Source organism: Oryctolagus cuniculus, chromosome 5 (assembly GCF_964237555.1).
Source record: "Oryctolagus cuniculus chromosome 5, mOryCun1.1, whole genome shotgun sequence".
Taxonomy (NCBI): Eukaryota; Metazoa; Chordata; class Mammalia; order Lagomorpha; family Leporidae; genus Oryctolagus; species Oryctolagus cuniculus.
In genome coordinates, this window is record NC_091436.1 from 85,342,313 (window position 1) to 85,363,206 (window position 20,894).

The window sequence follows — 20,894 nt, forward strand, 5'->3', positions numbered from 1 at the left end:
CCAGCCTTATTCATGCCTTAAGTGCCCCAATGTTAACAGCAGGAAAAATTTAAAAAAGCTAATACAGACTCCTCAACTGGTTCAGTTTACACAATTCTGACTAAAAAAAAAATGGAAGTGGAATGAACTCTGCTCAATGGGTACCAAAACTGTTGTATCCAGATCAGTTTCAGACAGCAGCAGAGATTTCAATGGGAATTTTAAACAACCAGAATCAACGTCCTGAAGCACTTCTTAGATGGATGAGACTATGCAATAAAATCTGGCTTTACCAAGACAATTGTCACAACAAAGCACAATCAAGGCAATGGCTACCAAGAACTGGCAGTGGTCCAGCAAAAGCTGACAGATCAAGAGCAAAGGTCATAAGCCGGCGCCGTGGCTCAATAGGCTAATCCTCCACCTGGCGGCGCCGGCACACCGGGTTCTAGTCCCGGTCAGGGCGCCGGATTCTGTCCCGGTTGCCCCTCTTCCAGGCCAGCTCTCTGCTATGGCCAGGGAGTGCAGTGGAGGATGGCCCAGGTGCTTGGGCCCTGCACCCCATGGGAGACCAGGAAAAGCACCTGGCTCCTGGCTCCTGCCATCAGATCAGCGCTGTGCGCCGGCTGCAGCGGCGGCCATTGGAGGGTGAACCAACGGCAAAGGAAGACCTTTCTCTCTCTGTCTCTCTCTCTCACTGTCCACTCTGCCTGTCAAAAAAAAAAAAAAAAAAAGAGCAAAGGTCATAAACATTTTCCTAGAATGCTTAAGACACTGGGTTGGGAGGACAAAGGATGATAGTATCTGTTTAATATGAGAGTGTTCTGGGGAAGGTCAGACAAAGCTTTTTGCAGAAAAACATCTGGAAAAGCTTCACCAAAGTGTCCTCCTCCACTATGACAATGCTCCTGCTCAGGTCTCTCATCCAGCAAGGGCAATTCTGCAAGAGTCTTGATAGAAAATCATTACACATCCACTTTACCATCCTTATTTGGCTCCCTTTGAAAAAAGCTTTGTTTTATTTACTTGAACATCAGAGTGACAGAGACAGGGATATCGTCCATCCGCTGGTTCACTTCCCAAATGGCCACAACACTTGGGACTGGGCCAGGCCAAAGCCAGGAGTCAGGAACTTCATTCAGGTCTCTCACAGGGGTGGTAGGGCCCAAGCACTTGGGCTATCCTTCACTGCCCTCATGGGCACATTATCAGGGAAATGGATCAAAAGTGGAGCAGCCAGGGCTTGAACTGGTGCTCATATGGGATACCAGTGTCACAGGTGGCAGCTTAACCCCTGTTGCATAAAACCAGCCCACACAAACATTTTTAAAGTGTCAACAGAGGCTGAGTAAGCAGCCACTTCAACCCCTGTTAGCAACGCTAAGTCCAATACTGCCAGATCTTCTGATTCTCCAAGAGAAACTCAAAGTTCTCATTTTATCAAGAAAACTTATGGCCCCCTGTACCCACGTAGGAGACTGAACGAAGCTCCTGATTCTTGGTTTCAGCCTGGCCAACTCCTGCCATTATAGCCATTTGAGAAGTGAACCAGCACACTCAATTCTCTCTCCCCAACTCCCTCTTTCTGTAACTCTTTCAAATAAAATAAACCTTAAAAAAAAGTATGAAAATTCTTCAATGATGGCTTAATTGTGTTTCTAAGACAAGAATGTTCATTATCTTTGCTACAGAGAAGGAAGCAGTACAATGAAGAAACAGGAGAAAATATCTGTTTAGGAAGAAAATCTCAGAACAGAAGTACCCGGAACTCCACAACCTCTGCCAATGGTGCTGTCCTATTCTAGACTAATATTTGTCAAACTGTTGTGAAAAGAAAACTTTTCTGTATTACATATCAAGGTATCAGATAAGACTTCGGGGAGAAAAGGCAGCACCACCCTTTTTTGTAATTTGACAACCATAATCTAGATGACAAGAAATTAAACAGTATTTTGCTAACACTAAGATCGATGTTTTTTTATAAATGAAAATTTTGTATCAACTCCTCTAACAGAAGAACTCTTCCTATTCACTGGTTAGTATTAGTTATTAATGCTACTAATTGGTAATGTTTACTCTGTATTTCAGCATCATAAATGCACAGTGCTCACCTAATATTATGCCTCAATCACAAAGGCTTTACGGCAGATATTGTTATTAAATATCCAGGCTATATATGAGAACAGAAACAAAAAAAAAAAAAAAAAAACCAACCCAAAAACCTGAAGTACCACAGGAAATGACAGAATTTGAATTCAAATCATTGTTCAAAATCTATACTTTTATTTCTTATGTAATCCTCTCTCATTCCCAACCTCTAAAATTCTAGTTTGAAAATTTTGGACAAAGGAAATACGTCAACTGTAAAGCAAATAATTTTCTCCTGGTACACTGACACAAACTCATCCATACTCCACAAAAAAGTACTCTATATACATTATCATAAAATCTGATCTTATCATCTCTAAATTGTAGGCTTCAAACAGCTGAAAATTCAGTAACTTAATGTTATTTTTCAAAGGGATAACACAGGATTTGAAAATAGAATTGTTTTTTAAATTATGCTAGGTCATTATCATCTAGAAAACATTCAAGGTGTTTCCAAGGCCATCTAAGTGCAAATGCAAATGTTATTTTATTTTAAATAACTAAGCCTTTGATCAGTTCTTCTTAAAGAAAAAAAAAAAAAAACAGAGACCAAGGAGGAGGAGGACTGAAAAACATCTCTGTTTAAAGGATCAAGAAACAAACATATCATCTTGATTTCAATGATAAACAACAGCAAACAAAGCTATAGCTGGCATGGTCACAATAAACAATGATGTGAAAATTAAAACCAGTGTCCTTAGAAGCCCAACACTTTAATTCCCAGTAGCTAATGGGCTGTCAAGCAAAGTATACACTTGCCCCTTCAAATGTTTGGCTCCTGCAAAGCGGATTCAATCAATCTGGGGTCAAAAATGTTTGGGAAAAAAAAATTGCATCTGTACTTAACATGTGTAGACTTATTTTCTAGCTGTTATTCTTTAAACAACACCTCATAACAACGATTTACATGTCATTTCCAATTGTATTACATATTTTAAGCAATTTAAAGACTTAAGGAGGCTGTAACACTTTACATACGGACTTAGGCATCTGAGGATTTCAGTTTTCAAGGTGGGGTGGGCATGGGGGGGTACTAGAGGCAATCCCTCAGGATACCAAATCACAATTATAAAAGAAAAAATCTAAGACATAGGGGATTTTTTGAGCCAATAAAACATCATCTATAAAATGTGGTTTTTGAGGGAAAAAAAAATCCCAAATCCCACACCACAAATACTTTCATTCAATACAGTTAAGTCCTCAAAAGTTTTTTGGTGTTGAAAATAATTTCTCAGGCAGCATTTGCAACAGCAGGTTACCTTTTTAAAAATATTTTATAGGCCGGCGCCGCGGCTCACTAGGCTAATCCTCCGCCTTGCGGCGCCGGCACACCGGGTTCTAGTCCCGGTCGGGGCGCCGGATTCTGTCCCGGTTGCCCCTCTTCCAGGCCAGCTCTCTGCTGTGGCCAGGGAGTGCAGTGGAGGATGGCCCAGGTGCTTGGGCCCTGCACCCCATGGGAGACCAGGAGAAGCACCTGGCTCCTGGCTCCTGCCATCGGATCAGCGCGGTGCGCCAGCCGCAGCGCGCCTGCCGCGGCGGCCATTGGAGGGTGAACCAACGGCAAAGGAAGACCTTTCTCTCTGTCTCTCTCTCTCACTGTCCACTCTGCCTGTCAAAAAAAAAAAAAAAAATTTATAAAGCAGTCATAATACTGAATATACTGTCTGACTCATTTCTTGTCTGCATACTCAAGTTCACACACTACAGTTATTTCTTAATTACTAAAGAAGCAGTATTTATGATATAAACACTTCTGCTTCAAGAGAATGACTTCAAGAACTACTTGTTCAGGGCGAGCACTGTGGCGTAGTGCCAGCGTTCCGTATGGATACTGGTTTGAGACCTTGCTGTTCCACTTACAATCCAACTCTCTGCTGTGGCCTGGGAAGGCAGTGGAGGATGGCCCAAGTGCTTTGGTCCCTGCACCAGCGTGGAAGACCAGGAGGAGGCTCCTGGCTCCTAGCTTCAGATCATTGTGGCCATCTGGGGAATGAACCAGCGGATGGAAGACCTCTCTGCTTCTGCCTCTTTGTAACTATGCCTTTCAAATAAATAAAAATAAATATTTAAAAAAGAACTACTTGTTTGTAATGTCTTCCTGTGGCAGACACTGCTAGGTGCTTTCATCACTGTTTCCTCAACAACTCTGTATGGATAAGTATTAACATCCCCTTACTCCAGACTTAATTTTTTCAGATAAAGAAAGCAAGACCAGAGAGCTAAATATCTTTCCTAGATTCTAAGAGAGCTCATATGTAAACTCAAAGCCACTTGGCTTTCCTCTACATAACACTGCAAAGTTATCTAAACACATCACAAAGGTAGTCACATGAACAACTAAATGCTATGGCTTCAACAAGTTCATGAAAAGAATTAAAAAATAATGTGCACTTTACATGAGCTCTCTGAAGCCCCCACATACCTGTGACAAACAAATAACCCAATATAAGTGGAGCAGAAAGTTCTCGCTGAACATGCTGAAAATTAGATTTTATCCTGTGTGGCAGTACTTCTCAAATTAGGTACATAGAAAACAAAGTTGGGGTTCCTGTATTACTCACTGTAAGAAATTTAAACTGTGTCTTAACTATTGTGCTTCTCCTAAATAAAACCTAGGAATGTTGGTGCGTTTCCTAAATAAAGTATAAGAATGTTTTAGTCCAAACAGATTAATTTACGAACTTCCTCACTTTCTCAATCTGTTGAGACCTTGTGAGTCATAAAAGTTCAAGTGAAAATGGAATGCTTCAGACATGTATTGCTTTGTGACCACTTCATTTCATTGTGACAATTAAATGGCAAAGTAAGAAAAAATTTACATCTTACTATAAGCTGGGGTTAAAAACTTGTAACTGCGGCCAGTGCTGTGGCGCAGCAGGTTAAAGCTCCAGCCTGCAGCGCCGGCATCCCACATGGGTGCTGGTTCGAGTCCTGGCTGCTTCACTTCCAATCCAGCTCTCTGCTATGGCCTGGGAAAGCAGCAGAAGATGGTCCAAGTCCTTGAGACCCTGCACCCGTGTGGGAGACTCAGAAAAAGCTTCTGGCTCCTAGCTCCGGATCAGCTCAGCTCTGGCCATTGCGGTCATTTGGAGAGTGAACCAGCAGAATGGTAGACCTCTCTCTCTCTGGCTCTACTTCTCTCTGTAACTCTTTCAAATAAATAAATAATACTTAAAAAAAAAAAAAAAACTTTTAACTATGAGATCTACAGATCCATCCTCTTGGTTTTCTGCAAACCTTGAAATTTGAGAAAGACAGTTTCAGTATTGGGCTATCAATGAGGCAGAAAGACAAAAACAATATTTTGGGGGAATTTCACAAACTGAACAAGTTTATCAGTGAAGAAAAAAGACCAAAGATTAGAACAAGAACTAGGATGTCATTATTAGCTGTACAAATCACAGAATTTAGAACAAGTTTAATATTTAGGTAAAAACCATGGCAAATAAGGAGGTCATACTCCAAAAAAAAAAAAAAAAAAAAAGTAAAACCATAGTCGGGGAACTTCTGTTGAGATCAGAAAACAGGAATGGGAATGAACGTCTTTTGATAACCTGAGAGAAAAGGGATAGCTAGATGTGCTTTGATTAAGAAAGATGAGTGACAAGAAAAAAAGCACAACCAGTGCTAATCAAGAGGAAAAAATTTAAATTTGAGCTATAAAAGTATCTGGAATTGCAATGGGAAATAAAGGGAAATGAAATACATGGTAGGTCATTATAGAAATGATCCATAAAGAATCATACCTCACAGGGCCAGTGCTGTGGCGTAGCGGGTAAAGCTGCCACCTATAGTGTTGGCATCCCATGTGGGCACCAGTTCGAGTCCTGGCTGCTTCACTTCTGAGCTGGCTCTCTGCTGTGGCCTGAGAAAGTGGTATAAAAGATGGCCCAAGTCCTTGGACCCCTGCACCCATGTGGGAGACCTGGAGGAGGCTCCTGGCTCCTGGCTTCGGATCAGCGCAGCCCCAGCCATTGAGGTCACCTGGGGAGTGAACCAGGGGATGGAAGTTCTCTCCTTCTTTCTCTGCCTCTGCCTCTGCCTCTCTGTAACTATGCCTTTCAAATAAAAATAAAAATCATACCTCAGAGTAATAATTTGGCACAGTGGAAGAGATACCACCTGTAACCTGTATCAGGGGGCCTGGGTCCAAATCCCGGCTTCACTGCAGATTCCAACTTCCTCCTAAAGCATACTCTGAGAAACAGCAGTGACGGCTCCAGTGCTTAGGTCCCTGCAACTCACATGGATTGAGCTGAGCATTCCTAGCTTTGGCAGGCCCAGAAAAAGGGGATGATGATTTTCTATTCCACAGTTCATTTCCTAAATCCTGCATCTGTGGAGGTTAGGACAGGCTGAAGCCAGGAACTCCTTCTGGGTCTCCCAAATAGATGTCAGGAATCCAAGTACTTGGGCCATTATCTGCTACCTCCCACAGGCATTAGCAGGAAGTTGGGATTAGAGGCAGGGGCAAGACTTGATCCCAGGCAATGATATGGGATGTGGGTGTCCCAAACTCCAGCTTAATCCTCTGTGCAAAACACGAGCCCTAACCACTACAATCTTTATTATCTAACACTATTACTTAACTATTTCAATTTTTATATTTATAGTTTATATTTTGTAAATTCTTTGAATGTACAGTTGCATTCCACAATTCACCTTAGCTCCCTTAGTGTTCCCACATAACAGGGATTTAAATATCTGGCTAAAACATGCATACAAAATTTACACACACACACACACAAATTTAATGAACCTTAACAAGTTTTCTTGATTAAATGTACTTAGCTTTTTTTTTTTTTTTTTTTTTTTTTTTTTTTTTTTTTGACAGGTAGAGTTAAGACAGTGAGAGAGACAGGGAGAAAAGAAAGGTCTTCCTTCCATTGGTTCACTCTCCAAATGACCACCACGGTTGGTGCTGCACCAATCCAAAGCCAGGAGCCAGGTGCTTTTTCCTGGTCTCCCATGTGGGTGCAGGGGTCCAACCATTTGGGCTACCTCCACTGCTTTCCCAGGCCACAGCAGAGAGCTGGACTGGAAGAGAAGCAGCCAGGACTAGAACCAGGCACCCACATGGGATGCCAGCGCCGCAGGCGGAGGATTAACCAAGTGAGCCACAGTGCCGGCCTCTTAGCATTATTTTTTAAATGTAACATTAGAAGGAATACAGTAACGTCTTCCTTTTGCAGTGTACTGTGCCACTCTCAATGCCAAAAAGAGAAACAATGAATGAAGGGACATTCCTGGAAAACAATACATAAAAAATACATGATATGAGTGACAAACCCATTAATTAAAACAAACTTCCTATCTTATAAATATAAAGGAATACTCATATACTGAATAACTTCTATAAACTGGATTTATCTGTGGGAGTGGGAAAAATGAGGTGATCTCATTTTTGGCAGAATCACAAGGAAAATAAGAACAGAAATGGTTTCACGGTTCAGAACCCATGTTTTCAAAAATCCTGTCCTGTAGATTATAAAATGTTATAACAGGCAACTGCAAACTAGATCTTCTCTTCTCTCGTTTTAATTTAGGACTCAAAAACATCGAGATCTGGGCAAAGCCTGGTGTAGTTTTCCCCTTTGCAAAACTGGAGGGGCCGGCACTGTGGCACAGTGGGTTAAATCCCTTGCCTGAAGCACCAGCATCCCATGTGGGCGCTGATTCTAGTCCCGGCTGCTCCTCTTCCGATCCGGCTTTCTGCTATGGCCTGGGATAGCAGTGAAAGATGGCCCAAATGCTTGGGGCCCTACGTCCACGTGGGAGACCTGGAGGAAGCTCCTGGCTCCTGCTTTGGATCGGCATAGCTCCAGCCGTTGTGGCCATCTAGGGAGTGAACCAGTGGACGGAAGACTTCTCTGTCTCTACCTCCCTCTGTAGCTCTTTAAAATAAATCAAATAAATCTTTAAAAAAAAAAAAAACAAAACCTGGAATTTGATATCTCCAGCAAGAAATCACACTATGAACATTTAAAATATTACTTCCCATGAGCATTATCTAAACTTTCAAAGTTTAAGTGACTTATTACTCCCTCAATACCTACAACAATTAGTACTAATTAACAAGCTAGATTTTTTAAATTTGAAATGTCCCAAAAGTATTTTTTTTAAGATTATCTGTAAGGTAGAGAAAGAAGGAGATGGAGACGGAAATGAAGACAGAGACTGAATCTTCCATCTGCTGGTTCATTTCTCCAGTGCCCAGAACAGGCAGGGCTATGCCGGGCTGAAGCTAGGAGCCTGGAAACCCAATCCAACTCTCCCATGTGCATGGCAGGGACCCAAGTACTTGAGCCACAACTGCTGCCCTTCAGGGTGCACAATAGCCTGAAGCTGAAATTGGAAGCAGGCCCAAGATTTGAATCCTGGCACTCCAACATGGAACACAGGCCTCACAATTAAGTCTTAACTGATATACCAAATGCCTGACCAGAAAGTCTAGATTTTAAAGAAAATGTTAAGCAGTTTTAAATATTTTGCTTCTATAATTACAGCTAAGCAAAATATGCAGGTGAACAATCAATGTGTATCAATTGGTAAAACAAAACAAAATGTAAAAGAAATGTTTTTAAATACACACTTTAAGAGACTGGCATTCTAGCTCAGTGGTTTAGACCACTACTTGGGATGCCACCATTCCACATCAGAGTATCAGTTGTTCAAGTCCTGATTTTTCTACTTCCAATCCAACCTTCTGCTAAAGTACCTGGAAAGGCAGCAGATGACCAATGTACCTGAGTCTGTTCCACCCCCAGGGCAGCCTTGGAGTTCCAGACTCCTGGCTCCAGCCAGGGCCAGAACTGGCAGTTGAGGCCATTAGGGAGTGAACCAACAGATGATCTCTTTCTCTCTCTGTCTCCTCTTTCACTCTGCCTTTCAGATAAGTAAATCTTGATATAAAACAACACACAATTCAAATACTTAGTAGCTCTAATAGTTTTAATTTTGTATCATTTATACCAACTAAGCACTAACAATAGTAAACAAACTTAATGAGGTCTAGCTTAAATCCTTTTCAGTAAAGCCTTCCCTGATACTCTAGCCTAAAATACCTACTACCTACTTTGAACTCTTTTATTGAAATTACTATACCTAAAATTAACTGAATCCCTTAAATACCCACCAATACTTAACCAGAGTCCTAGAGCACAATTATTATATAGTGAAATACAAAGCCACAGATTTACACAAGCAACTATGGAATAATCTCAAATATTCAGTTTTAGGGGCCAGCATTGTGGAATACCGGGTAAAGCTGCCACCTGCAGTGCCAGCATCCCATATAGGTACCGGTTCGAGTCCTGGCTGCTCCTCTTCCTATTGAGCTCTCTGCTATGGCCTGGGAAAGCAGAAGATGGTCCAAATCCTTGGGCCCCTGCACCCACATGGGAGACTGAGGAAGAAGCTCCTGGCTCCTGGCTTCGGATCGGCGTAGCTCCAGCAGTTGCAGCCATCTGGGGAGTGAACCAGAGAATGGAAGACTTCTCCCTCTCTCTCTCTCTCTCTCTCTTTCTCTCTCTCTGCCTCTCCTTCCCTCTCTGTGTAACCCTGTCTTTCAAATAAATACATAAATAAATCTTTTTCAAAAATTAAGGAAGACATACTCTACATTGTACCTTCCTTTTCTTCACCTAAAACTGTTTTTTTTTTTTTTAAAGATTTATTTATTTATTTGAAAGGCAGAATTACAAAGAACAAGTTAAAGAGAGGGTGGAATCTTCCATCTGCTAGTTCATTCTCCAAAGGGCTGCAACCAGGAGCCTCAAACTTCATCTGGGTCTCCCACATGGATGACAGGGGCCCAAGCACTTGGGCCATCTTCGACTGCTTTCTCAGGTGCATTAGCAGGCAGCTGGATCAGAAGTGGAACATCCAGGACTGAAAATGGCTACTGTCTCTTATGTTTCCCCTGCAACATCTAAACCTAAGTTGCAGTATACAAATGCTTTCTTAAAAATACAGAATTTCAATTACGTCAAAAGATCAAATCTTTGCTTTAATCAGGACAAGTAAGTATGCTGAATTTACAACCCTCCTTCTTGTAGTAACAGCAAATTGTTTTAATAATTGTTTAAGTAATTGCTTGTAATTTCTGCTAAGAAAGGAGAGACTATTTCTTGATTTCTCATGCTTAACATGAATTATATTTAAATGTGGTTGAAAATCATTTTCCAGGACCTGTTACAGGTTGTATTTCTCGAGCTTAGGTATTTTTTTAAAAATTTATTTTATTTATTTGAAAGTCAGGGCCAGTGCCACGGCTCACTAGGCTAATCCTCCACCTAGCAGCGCTGGCACACCGGGTTCTAGTCCCGGTCGGGGTTGCCCCTCTTCCAGGCCAGCTCTCTGCTGTGGCCAGGGAAAGCAGTGGAGGATGGCCCAAGTGCTTGGGCCCTGCACCCCATGGGAGACCAGGAGAAGCACCTGGCTCCTGCCTTCAGATCAGCATGGTGCGCCGGCCACGGCGGCCATTGGAGGGTGAACCAACGGCAAAAGGAAGACCTTTCTCTCTGTCTCTCTCTCTCACTGTCCACTCTGCCTGTCAAAAAAAAAAAAAAAAAAAAAAGACATAAATTGCAGTTTACTACAATTATTTGTGTAGCTTCTTCCAGAGACTGCATGATCAGGTTGCCTGGCCCATACATAGGTATTCAATAAAAATGCTAAATGACTGAATACTAGTCTAACCTAACACAATAATTCAAAAAATTCCAACTATAATCAATTTTTATACATAGTTAATAATAATGATTCTGAAATAAATGTAACGAATTATTTCTAGGTATCCTCTATCAAAGTGCTTGGATTTAAGTCCTGCCTGTTTCTGATTCAGCTTCCTGTTAATGTTAAAGCAGGTGATGGCTCAAGTATTTGGGTCCCTGCCACCCAACTGGGAGACTCAGATGAAGCTCTGCACTCCAGGCTTCATCCTAGCCCTTCCCCAGCTGTCGTGGGCATTTGGGGAGTCAACCTACAACTGGAAGATCGCTTTCTCTTTCTCTCTGCCTTTCAAAAAATAAACAACTTCTGAAAAAATATCTAATATTTAAAAAATAAAAAAATCAAGGTAGGAGTTCAGCCTGTCCTTAAGAACATCTCACATTCAGAGCACCTGGGTTAGATTCCCAGCCCTGTTTTCAGATTTCAGCTTCTTGACAATGCAGACTTTTGGAGGTAGTCATAATGGTTCAAAGAACTGAGTTCCTTCCACCCACATGGGAGACCTTAGACTGCTTTCCTGGCTCCTGGCTTTAGCCATTGGGGGCATTTGGGAAGTGAACCTGTGGATGACAGCTCTTTCTCTGTCTCTCTGCCTCTCAAATAAATTAAAACATTTTTGAAAGAAAGAGAAATCTATAAGCTAGGGATCATAAACAGGTTTTATTCTGTGTTTTACTATATTCTGCAGCTCACCTTTCACTGAGGTTAAAATTCAAAATACAAATGAATTCATTTTTAATCTATAGTCAACTCATCTTTGACAAAGGTACCAAGAACACACCTGGGGAAAGGACACTCTCTTCAATTATTGGTGTTGCTAAAATTGGATATCCACATGCAGAAACTTCACATTGGACCCAAATACAAAAATCAACTCAAAATGGGTCAAATACTTAAATACAAACCTAAAACCATGAAATTACTAGAAGAAAACACAGGGGAAACGCTATATAGCATTGGATTGAGGAAGACTTTTTGGGTATGACCCTAAAAGTATGCTCCACAAAAGCAAAAATAGATAAAAGAGATTATATCAAACTAAAACAGTTCTGCACGGTAAGTAGAGTGGAAAGACAATGTACTGAGTGGGAGAAAATATTTGCACACTATACATCCAGAAAAGGGTTACTACTTACACTAAGAAACAACTCAATAGCAAAAATAAAACTCAAAAAATCTTATTTTAAAAATGGGCAAATGACTTTAACACACATTTCTCAAAAAAAGACATACAGTCAACAGATACACAAAGAAAATGCTCATCACTAATCATCACAGAAAAGCAAAACAAAACCACAGTGAGATACCAGCACACTCCAGTTAGAATGGCTAGTATCAAAAACCAAAAAGATGACAAACACTGGTAAGGATGCGGAAACAGTGGATCCTTGACACTCTTTTTGGTGGGAATATAAATTAGTATTACTACTATGGAAAACAGCAAGGCAGCTCCTCAAAAATTAAAAGTACAATTGCCATATCATACAGCAATAGGTATATGTCCAAAGGAAATTAAATCAGTATGTCAATGATATCTGCTCTATTGTGCTTACTGCAATACTATTCAAAAAGCTAAGCTATGGAATCAATCTGTGTCTATCAATGGATAAAAGGATAAAGAAAATCCTGACACCTCCCCCACAGGAATGCTATTTAGCCGTTAAAAAGGATAAAATACAGTCCTTTGTAGTAGCATAGATGGAACCAGAAGACATTAAAGGAAACAAGCCAGACACAGAACAAAGACTGCATGGTCTCACTCATATGTGGAATCTAAAAAAGCTGTTCTCACACAAGAGAATAGAAGAGTAGTTACCAGACATAGAAGAGGGAAGGGGAGAGGAAGGGAAGGGGGGACATAATAGTCAATAGATACAATATTACAATTAGGAGTAAGTTCTGATGATCTACTACAAAGTAGAGTGACATAATTAACAGTAATGTAATAAATATCAAAATTGTAGAAGAGGGGATTTCAATCACACCAGAAAGAAATCATGAATGTTTGATATGAAATCATGATTTAAAAAAATCGTGGTGGATATGCTAATACTGATTCAATCATTGCACAGAACACACATGTAGCAAAGTAGCACATTACACCCTATAAATATGTACAATTATTGGTCAGTTTTAAAAAAAGAAAAACAATTTTAAAGAAAATTCAACCAAAAACGCAACAATGAATGAACATCAACAATTGGCTGAACACTGCTACAATATTAACTCTGAAGCATACCAACTCTCAACGTGTATTCATCTTTGCCTTCTTAAATTTTACAAATACCTGTTTTGCAGGAAAAGCTTAATAGAAAAAGTTAAATGATGATTTCATGGTTAGAAACCAAGATATACTTTCTAGTTCCCAGAATGTCTAATACTATATTTAATTTCTCCAATAAGCTCTTGTCAATTTTCATATCAAAATGTGAGGTATTAATGGTCAAGATACAATTTTAAAGAAACAATTATGTTTCGAGTTACCTCCCATTTGACAATATCACCAAAATGAATAGGTTACTTTTTTAAAAAAATATTTATTTACTTATTTGAGAGGCAAGTTGGAGACACAGATATGTAGGTCTTCCATTCACTGGTTCACTCCCCAAATGGCTACAACGACCAGAGCTGGATGGATCTGGAGCCAGGAGCTTCTTGTGGGTCACCCAGGTGGATGTAGCGGCCCAAGCACCTGGGCCATCTTCCACTGCTTTCCCAGGCCCTAAGTAGAGAGCTGGATCAAAAAGTAGAGAAGTTGGGACACAAACTGGTGCCCATATGGGATGCTAGCGCCATAGGCAGAGGCTTAGCCTACCATGCCACAACACTGACCCCTGAATAGGTAAATATCTAGAAAATGTTCTAGAGTGACTCTAACATCAAATTCACTGTCTCTTTTTAAATAACGGAAAACACTTTCAAATGCATTTAAATTATTGTGGGAAAGCAGTGCATGAAATATTTGATACTTTTTTTGAAATCCATCAACGTAGCATTTGTTTCATTACTGTTTGACATCAGTGACATCAGTCATTAAAAACAATTTGTGAGATAAATCACTTAATAAAATTAACACAGGAAATTATTTGCACCCAGATTTAAAAAATGTCATATTTCGGCCGGTGCCGCGGCTCACTAGGCTAATCCTCCGCCTTGCGGCGCCGGCACACCAGGTTCTAGTCCCGGTCGGGGCGCCGGATTCTGTCCCGGTTGCCCCTCTTCCAGGACAGCTCTCTGCTGTGGCCAGGGAGTGCAGTGGAGGATGGCCCAAGTGCTTGGGCCCTGCACCCCATGGGAGACCAGGAGAAGCACCTGGCTCCTGCCATCGGATCAGCGCGGTACGCCGGCCGCAACGTGCTGGCCGCGGCGGCCATTGGAGGGTGAACCAACGGCAAAGGAAGACCTTTCTCTCTCTCTCTCTGTCTCTCTCACTGTCCACTCCGCCTGTCAAAAAATAAAAAAAAAAGTCATATCTCCACTAAAAAATAATGTTAAAGTGATAATTTTGTGATGTCACACACCCTTTAAAAAAAGTTTGGCTTGCCTGAGATTCCATTTACCAACAATTATTCATCCTGTTTGTAAATATGCTGGCCACAATTATTTAACTAGTCTTAAAACCATGACTGAACACTGCTGGGGGGAAACATCTTTCAGAAAAGCTAGACTGTGATACTTTCCACTGATTAAAAAACTGACTACTTATAAATGACCTTCCATTATGAATGTCTTATTGAAATACTTTATTTCCAAAACAAATGTAAAGACTAATTAAGAATAAGTGAATACTGCAAAAGTAGAGAAATTGGCAAATTTCAATAAGTCTTTAATTCTGGGACTTAAAAGGAATGAAGAATCTACAATTTTAGTACAGGTATTCACCAGACCCATGTTTCTATAGGCAGAGAACTTTCACATGGCAGGTAAAGCTACACAAGTCATCACTTGATCTCAGGGTTTTTTTTTTTAAACGAGCCATCGAATAATAACAAAATAGTATATACAACAATGAGTCTTCTCTGATACACGATCAGGTATCCCTGATTTCATAAAGGTTTCAGAATCTGGAGGTTAAAAGGTAAGTGAAAATGTCCTCTACTCAAATGCTAAAATGGTCCACCATTCAGACCTTAAGTGCAATCAGTATCTTCCCAAAACAAAGTCTCTACAATGATACAAGGATCCTCTACAATGCTAGAGGTAACGCTGCAGACCTGTAAAAATTGTGTCTTTTTCCTCCCCAAGAAGTCAATGTAACAAAAATAATCTTCACTACTGCCATCCGCACCTTGAAATTTCAAAGGTACCTGGAAGGCCTGTAATCAAGTCCAAATGCAGACACAAAACTCTCCGACTTCCATCCTGAGCTTACTGTTAACATTCTAAATCCTGGCTAGAACCCAGTTACCAGTAAGCGTGTCCTTGGGCAAGAAAAAGAAGGCAAGGTCTGAAATTCAACAAGCACTTCCACAAGACCCTCGGTCCTCTCCCGCGTCACCAAGAGTCCAAACAGGAAAGACTCCCGGGGGAGGGGCGCGGGGGAGGCGGCGATCGTACTCTAGAAGAGTGAAAACAAACGAAAAACGGACTGTGGAAGAGCCGCTCCAGAGGGACATTCAGCCCTAGGATAGACAAACAGGGACAGCTCCTGGCCAGAGAGGAGAGCGCGATCTTTAGCACGGAAGCGGTGCACCAAGCAAGAAGAAGCTGGAGGGGACAACCTTGGCCAGCACTGCCCCCCCCCCCCAACACCCGGAATGCCTCGCCCGGTAGGAAGGGGTCGGTGGGGACGGCCCCTCGGAACGTCAACAAAGGCCCTTCAGTCGTAAGGCGAAAGTCCAACAACAAAGGCCCGGAGACAAGAGCGGACGAGGACCGGAACGGACCGGGTCGGGGCCAGGACGGATGAACACAGGGAAAGGCCAAGCAATCAAACCAGTGGGGGTGGAGGCCCGTCAGAATGGAAAGCAGAGGTGCAGAGGCGCCGGGCACGGTAATCCCCCAGCGCACAATGAAAAGAGGAGGAAGAGGACCTGGCCTCCATTCGCTTCTTGCCCTCTTCAATCCTCGCAGGCTGCAGCGGCTGAGACCGCGGAGCCCCGACTTCGGGGAAGGAAAGGGGAGGGGGATTTTCCGCCCTGACCACAACTCCCTTCCCCCAGCCTGGAGCTGCGGACAACACCGCCACAACGGCGGCCACACAAAGGCGCGTTCGTTGTCCGCTCCCGCCAGGGCGGCGGCGCCGACGATGCCAAGGCAGCCGACGACCACCGCTTGGCCGCCAGGCGCTCGTTCGCCCGCTTCCCCCTCTAGCAAAGGAAAGGGGGAGGGGACCACCGGGCGCCCTCACCTGGCACAGCTGCTGACAGTACTCGGTGGCCGCCTCCACGGCCGGCACCCGGCTCTCCCGCAGCTGTCGCTCCAGCTCCTGGAGCCGCTCGCCCAGGCGCTGCAGCTCCGCGACGCAGCCGCCTCCTCCGCGACTCAACCTCTCCTGCTCAGCCTCTTCGTCCGCCATCTTCACACCCCGCTCCGTCGCGTACGCACCTGGGTCACGTGATAACACAATGCCACGTTCGGCGGGGTCACGTGCCGGGCGCGCTCGCACGCCGCCGAGCACGTACAAAGGGCCCGGTGGGGAACGGGGGAGGGCGCGGAGAGTGGCGCGAGAGCCCGAGGGAGGTGAAGGCGAGGGGAAAAGAGAAGGGCGGGGCTGGGGCGGTGCGGAAGACCGCGGTTTGCTTACCCCGAGCGGGAAGTGGGCAGCGGCGGCCGAAAGAGGCGGGCCGGTGGAGGCCTGCTTTCGGTCACGTGGGCGCCGCGACGGGAAAAAGCTTGGGGAGGGGCTGCTGCCCTGTCGACTGCGTCCTGATCCCGCCGCGGCTTTCCCCTCAGCCCCGAAGTGTTCCACGGACAGGAGCCCCCGTGTTCGCGAGAGGACGGCGCGGGGAGAGTTCTGAATGGCCACGAGAAATGGCTGTGTTTGCGATTGGCCTGGAGACAGGCCAGAGGCCCGGGCAGAGGGAGACGGTAAAGCCCACCCATGGACCACAAGCGTGAGAGCCAGAGCCGGGCCAGGAACTGTCAAATCATCTCCGACTCCTCACCAGGCGGGGGAGGAGGGCTCCAGTGTGTGAGGAATCATCTGGTCCACTCGACTCTCCTCAGACCCAACAACGCCTCTCCCCCGGAATACACGTTCTCTAGGGGTTGGAGGCAACAAAGGAAGGTAACAACTGGGTCAGAGCAGAAGGAGCAAACTCATGAAAAGCGGAGAGCCTGGTTGGACAGACTAGGAAGTCGTGGACGTTGCAGCGAGGTGATTTTTGAGCCACGAAAACATTTCTAGAGTAAATGATAACCAACGAATCTGCTTCACTGTGGTTTAAGACTCTCCTGCACACTACAGAGATCACCAACCCGTGTATGAAAGCTCTTGGAAAGAAAGTAGGTCAGGCAAAAAAAAAAAAAAAAGTAATAAGGACTTCATTAAAAAATCATAATGGGGAAGAGGAAATTGATGCTAAAATAAAAGAACACGTTTGTTGAGAATTATAAATACCAACAGATTTTTCTGGTGTGACCACGGAAATGGCATTGTAGGATAAAAGAAGAGATACTACAGAAATCCCTAAATTTCGTAATAGAAATAATATTTTGTTAGTGTTAGCATATTGGACAAGAGGCCTATCTTACTACATTGTCTACAAAAATTGAGAAACAAGGATATAAATTAGGTATTTAGTCCTTTTGCTATTCTAATTGAAGCGTATGTTTCTAGCATAAGCTTCTAAAAATATTCCTATTGTGGTCTCTGCAAAAGACTGCTAGTATTAATGAAAAGTGTTGTAGATAGTATGTTGTCCAGAATGTCATGCAGTGGTGTGATGTTTTACAAGAGGCATTATGTAAGGTGAGCAGGCCTATGAAAAACAGTATCAGTTTTACATATTAACAAAGTAGACTCTTTAAAATGTGTACTTGGGGAAGAAACTATGGTGTATGTTCAAAGGCTGAAGCGAAAGGATACAATAGTAGCACTGAGAGCTGAAAAAGCAACAGTTACTTCGGATGGGATTTTCAGTATTTTCACTATCCTAAGTATTTTAGATACCCAAACCAGGGCTCACCAGTTTGTTACTTTAAGATTCTAGTAAAAAATCTAGAAAGTGAGGTTAGGCTAGCACCAGTAAATCCAGGGACAGATAAGATATGGAAGGCTAGCAGAGCTCATTTTTCATCAGCTATTTTATAAACAGCCCAGAGGGATTGGGGAGCAGGTAGAGAAATAGATCTCACACTGACTTTTAAAGGAACTGCCGAAGAATCTGACCATGAAAAACCTAAAACTAAGGAGATTTCATTAGCAAATTGATCCTGAGCCCAGTCACTATGTGATATCCACCAGCATGGATTGCTAGGTCACTTACTTGCCTTTTATCTTTTTTCCTTTTTGGGTTGGGTGTGTGAACCCTGTTTCCCCATTCCTGCATTCCTTCCCCTTTGCATACACCCAGAAATGTTTAGCGTCTACTGGAAACTTAAAGACTGGGGGTGAGTGGTATGATTAACACTCACGAATTGAGTACTTAATATTTACAGACACTGCTTGGCTTGGGGAAATCCGAGGTTGAATAAAAACTATACTTTCCTTGAGGAAGTTCACAGTTTTGTGGGAAAGTGATGATACATAAAATATGACAAGTGTTCCATTGTGAAAAATGTGTGTAGATTAAACAGAATATCCAATAAATCTGTAGGGAAGTACAGAGTTGTTTTTTTTTTTTAATTTAATGTACTATCCTTTGACAGGTTGACCTTGTCTTAGGGGTCTTCTTATCCATAGAAAAGTTTTATCAACAATTACCCGTGACTCACTGTGCCCCAGTTCATTGGTTCCTTAAGTACCAGGCTGTTAGTTCATAGCTAGCTCGCTCGCTCGCTTTCTCTCACTAAGTTCCTGGCGGGGATTGAAGGACCAGCCCATCAAGAATAAATGGATAAGGCCCTGGGCCGAGAGAGCTAGGGAACTCAGTCTCCCCGCTGCGAGTACCCGTCCCCGGGTTGAGCACTGCGCGACTGCTCTGGCTGTGGTATCATAGAGCACCTTCACTGCCCACAAAAGACTCAACTTCCAAGTCAGGGAGACCCCCTACTCGCACCCCGCGGCTATCAAAGCTGGCGAGGCCCTCCCGGGAAGGGACAGACGTGCTTCACTAGTTCTCCAGCGGCCCGCTTGCTTGCTTCTAGAATTCTTGAAAGAGCAAGGCCTAAGGACGGGAAGGAGGTTGGGTTGTGCCTGCTACAAATAGGCGGCGCCAAGCCAGGGGGCCGCTGCAGGGATGAGGGAGCGCGGCGTTAGCGGACGAAGGAGCACTCAGGGCTCAGACTAGACAGATTCTTCCCACTCCCCGGCTCTGCGAAGGCCCGCGGCGGAAAAAAGCGAGCTCTGGGTGAGGACGCAGGGCGCGCGCACTCTCTTCCCGGCCACCTACACGGCCGGCGGGACTGCTCAGAGGATCGCGTCTGCGCCTCCGGACCGGGTTAACGCCAGGCTCCGCAGACTCGGCTCCCCAGGCGGCGGCCGGGAATTGGCGGCGCCGCAGCCGCGCGGGATGCTCGTGTTCTCAGCGGCTGGAACCCCGGCCTTGGGCGCCGCGGCTTTCCCATCCAGGGCGGCGGATCAAGCCCACGGCGCTGCGGCTCCTGGCTCCCTGCCGGAGGCCGCTTGGGGCCTTTCCGGGGCGTGGCGGCGCGCCGGGCCTTCGAAAACCGACCGTGAAGGATGCTCGAGTCTGGGCTGCCGAGGCCACGGCGCGGGCATAGGCTGCCTGTTCCAGGCAGGTTCACGCTGCAGTTTCCCAAAGGACTGGGCGTCGGCACGGGACCGACAGCTCTGCATCTCAAATGTGAGGGGTTCGGTCCGATGGAAAATGCCCCCAGATCTGGGACTCAGGGCTGTGCCCAGGGGCAACGGAGGGGGCGTGGGTGGAAACCTTGTTGGAACCGATTAAAAACACAGCACACTTTGCCAAGGAAGACATTTTCCTTCAGAGGAACAGCAAAAGGAGTTAAGTAAAATACTGAAAACGTAAGGCAGATGCTGGGTTGTGTATTGAAATGGTTCTGCAAGCATGGGAAGCATTGTACTCACCTTTAAGAGGAATACTCTTAATTTTTTAATTTCTGTTTCTATTTTTAAGCTTGTAAAAAATTATGTATTTTCAAAAGGAGAGAGTTTTGCCATCTGCTGGTTCACTCTCTAAATGCTGGCGACAGCTGAGACCGGGCCAAGCCAAAGCCAGGAGCAGGAAAGGAGGGAACTGAATGTGGGTCTCCCAGGTGGGTAGCAGGGACCCAAGTGTTTGAGTCTCCCAGGGTACAAATTAGCAAGAAGCTGTAATTGGAAGCGGAGCTGTTACTGGAACCCATGCACGCAAATGTAGAATACTGGCATTAAAAATATTTATTTATTTGAAAGGCAGAGTTACGGGGTGGGGGAGGGGAAGAGAGTGAGAGAGATCTTTCATCCTCTGATTCACTCATCAAATGGCCACAATGACTGGTACTGGGCCTGGTGGAAGCCAAGAGCCAAGAGCATCATTTGGGTTTCTCACATGAGTGTCAGGGTCTTAAGCACTTGAGGCATCTTCTGCTGTTTTCCCAGGCACATTAGCAGGGAGCTGGATCAGAAATGGAGCAGCTGGGATTTGAATTGGCACCCATATGGGATACCAGTGTTGCAGGAACCCGGTGTGTTACAACACTGGCAGAATGTTGGCATCTTAATGCTGTGTCAAACATGGGGTCCCAAGATTAATTTTAGGTCATGAATTCTTCCAAGGAAAAAACCATACATATTTATCATTTTTAAACAGGTACCAAATGAAGAGAGTTTTTTTTTTCTTGTCTTTTTGTATTTTTCACCTTTCTACATAGGAAAGGCTAAATGCAAATGAGAAAAAAAGTAGTATTTTGAAGAATGTGCTTTCAAGAATGCCTCAATTATCTGAACTTCTAAGAAAATCAAAAGG

General features: G+C 43.9%; 1 protein-coding gene across 2 annotated transcripts in view; it reads right to left on the reverse strand.

The window, feature by feature from the left end:
- Positions 1–16,388, reverse strand: part of ZNF292 (zinc finger protein 292) — a 103,639-nt gene extending 87,251 nt beyond the window's left edge. The window contains exon 1 of one of the 2 annotated variants that reach the window (XM_008263179.4): positions 16,211–16,388. In XM_008263179.4, coding sequence (XP_008261401.2) covers positions 16,211–16,378 — 168 coding nt within the window. In that variant the 5' untranslated portion in view covers positions 16,379–16,388. The remainder of the gene's footprint in view (positions 1–16,210) is intronic. The other variant, XM_070073791.1, reaches the window with a different exon arrangement.
- Positions 16,389–20,894: the final 4,506 nt, after the last annotated feature.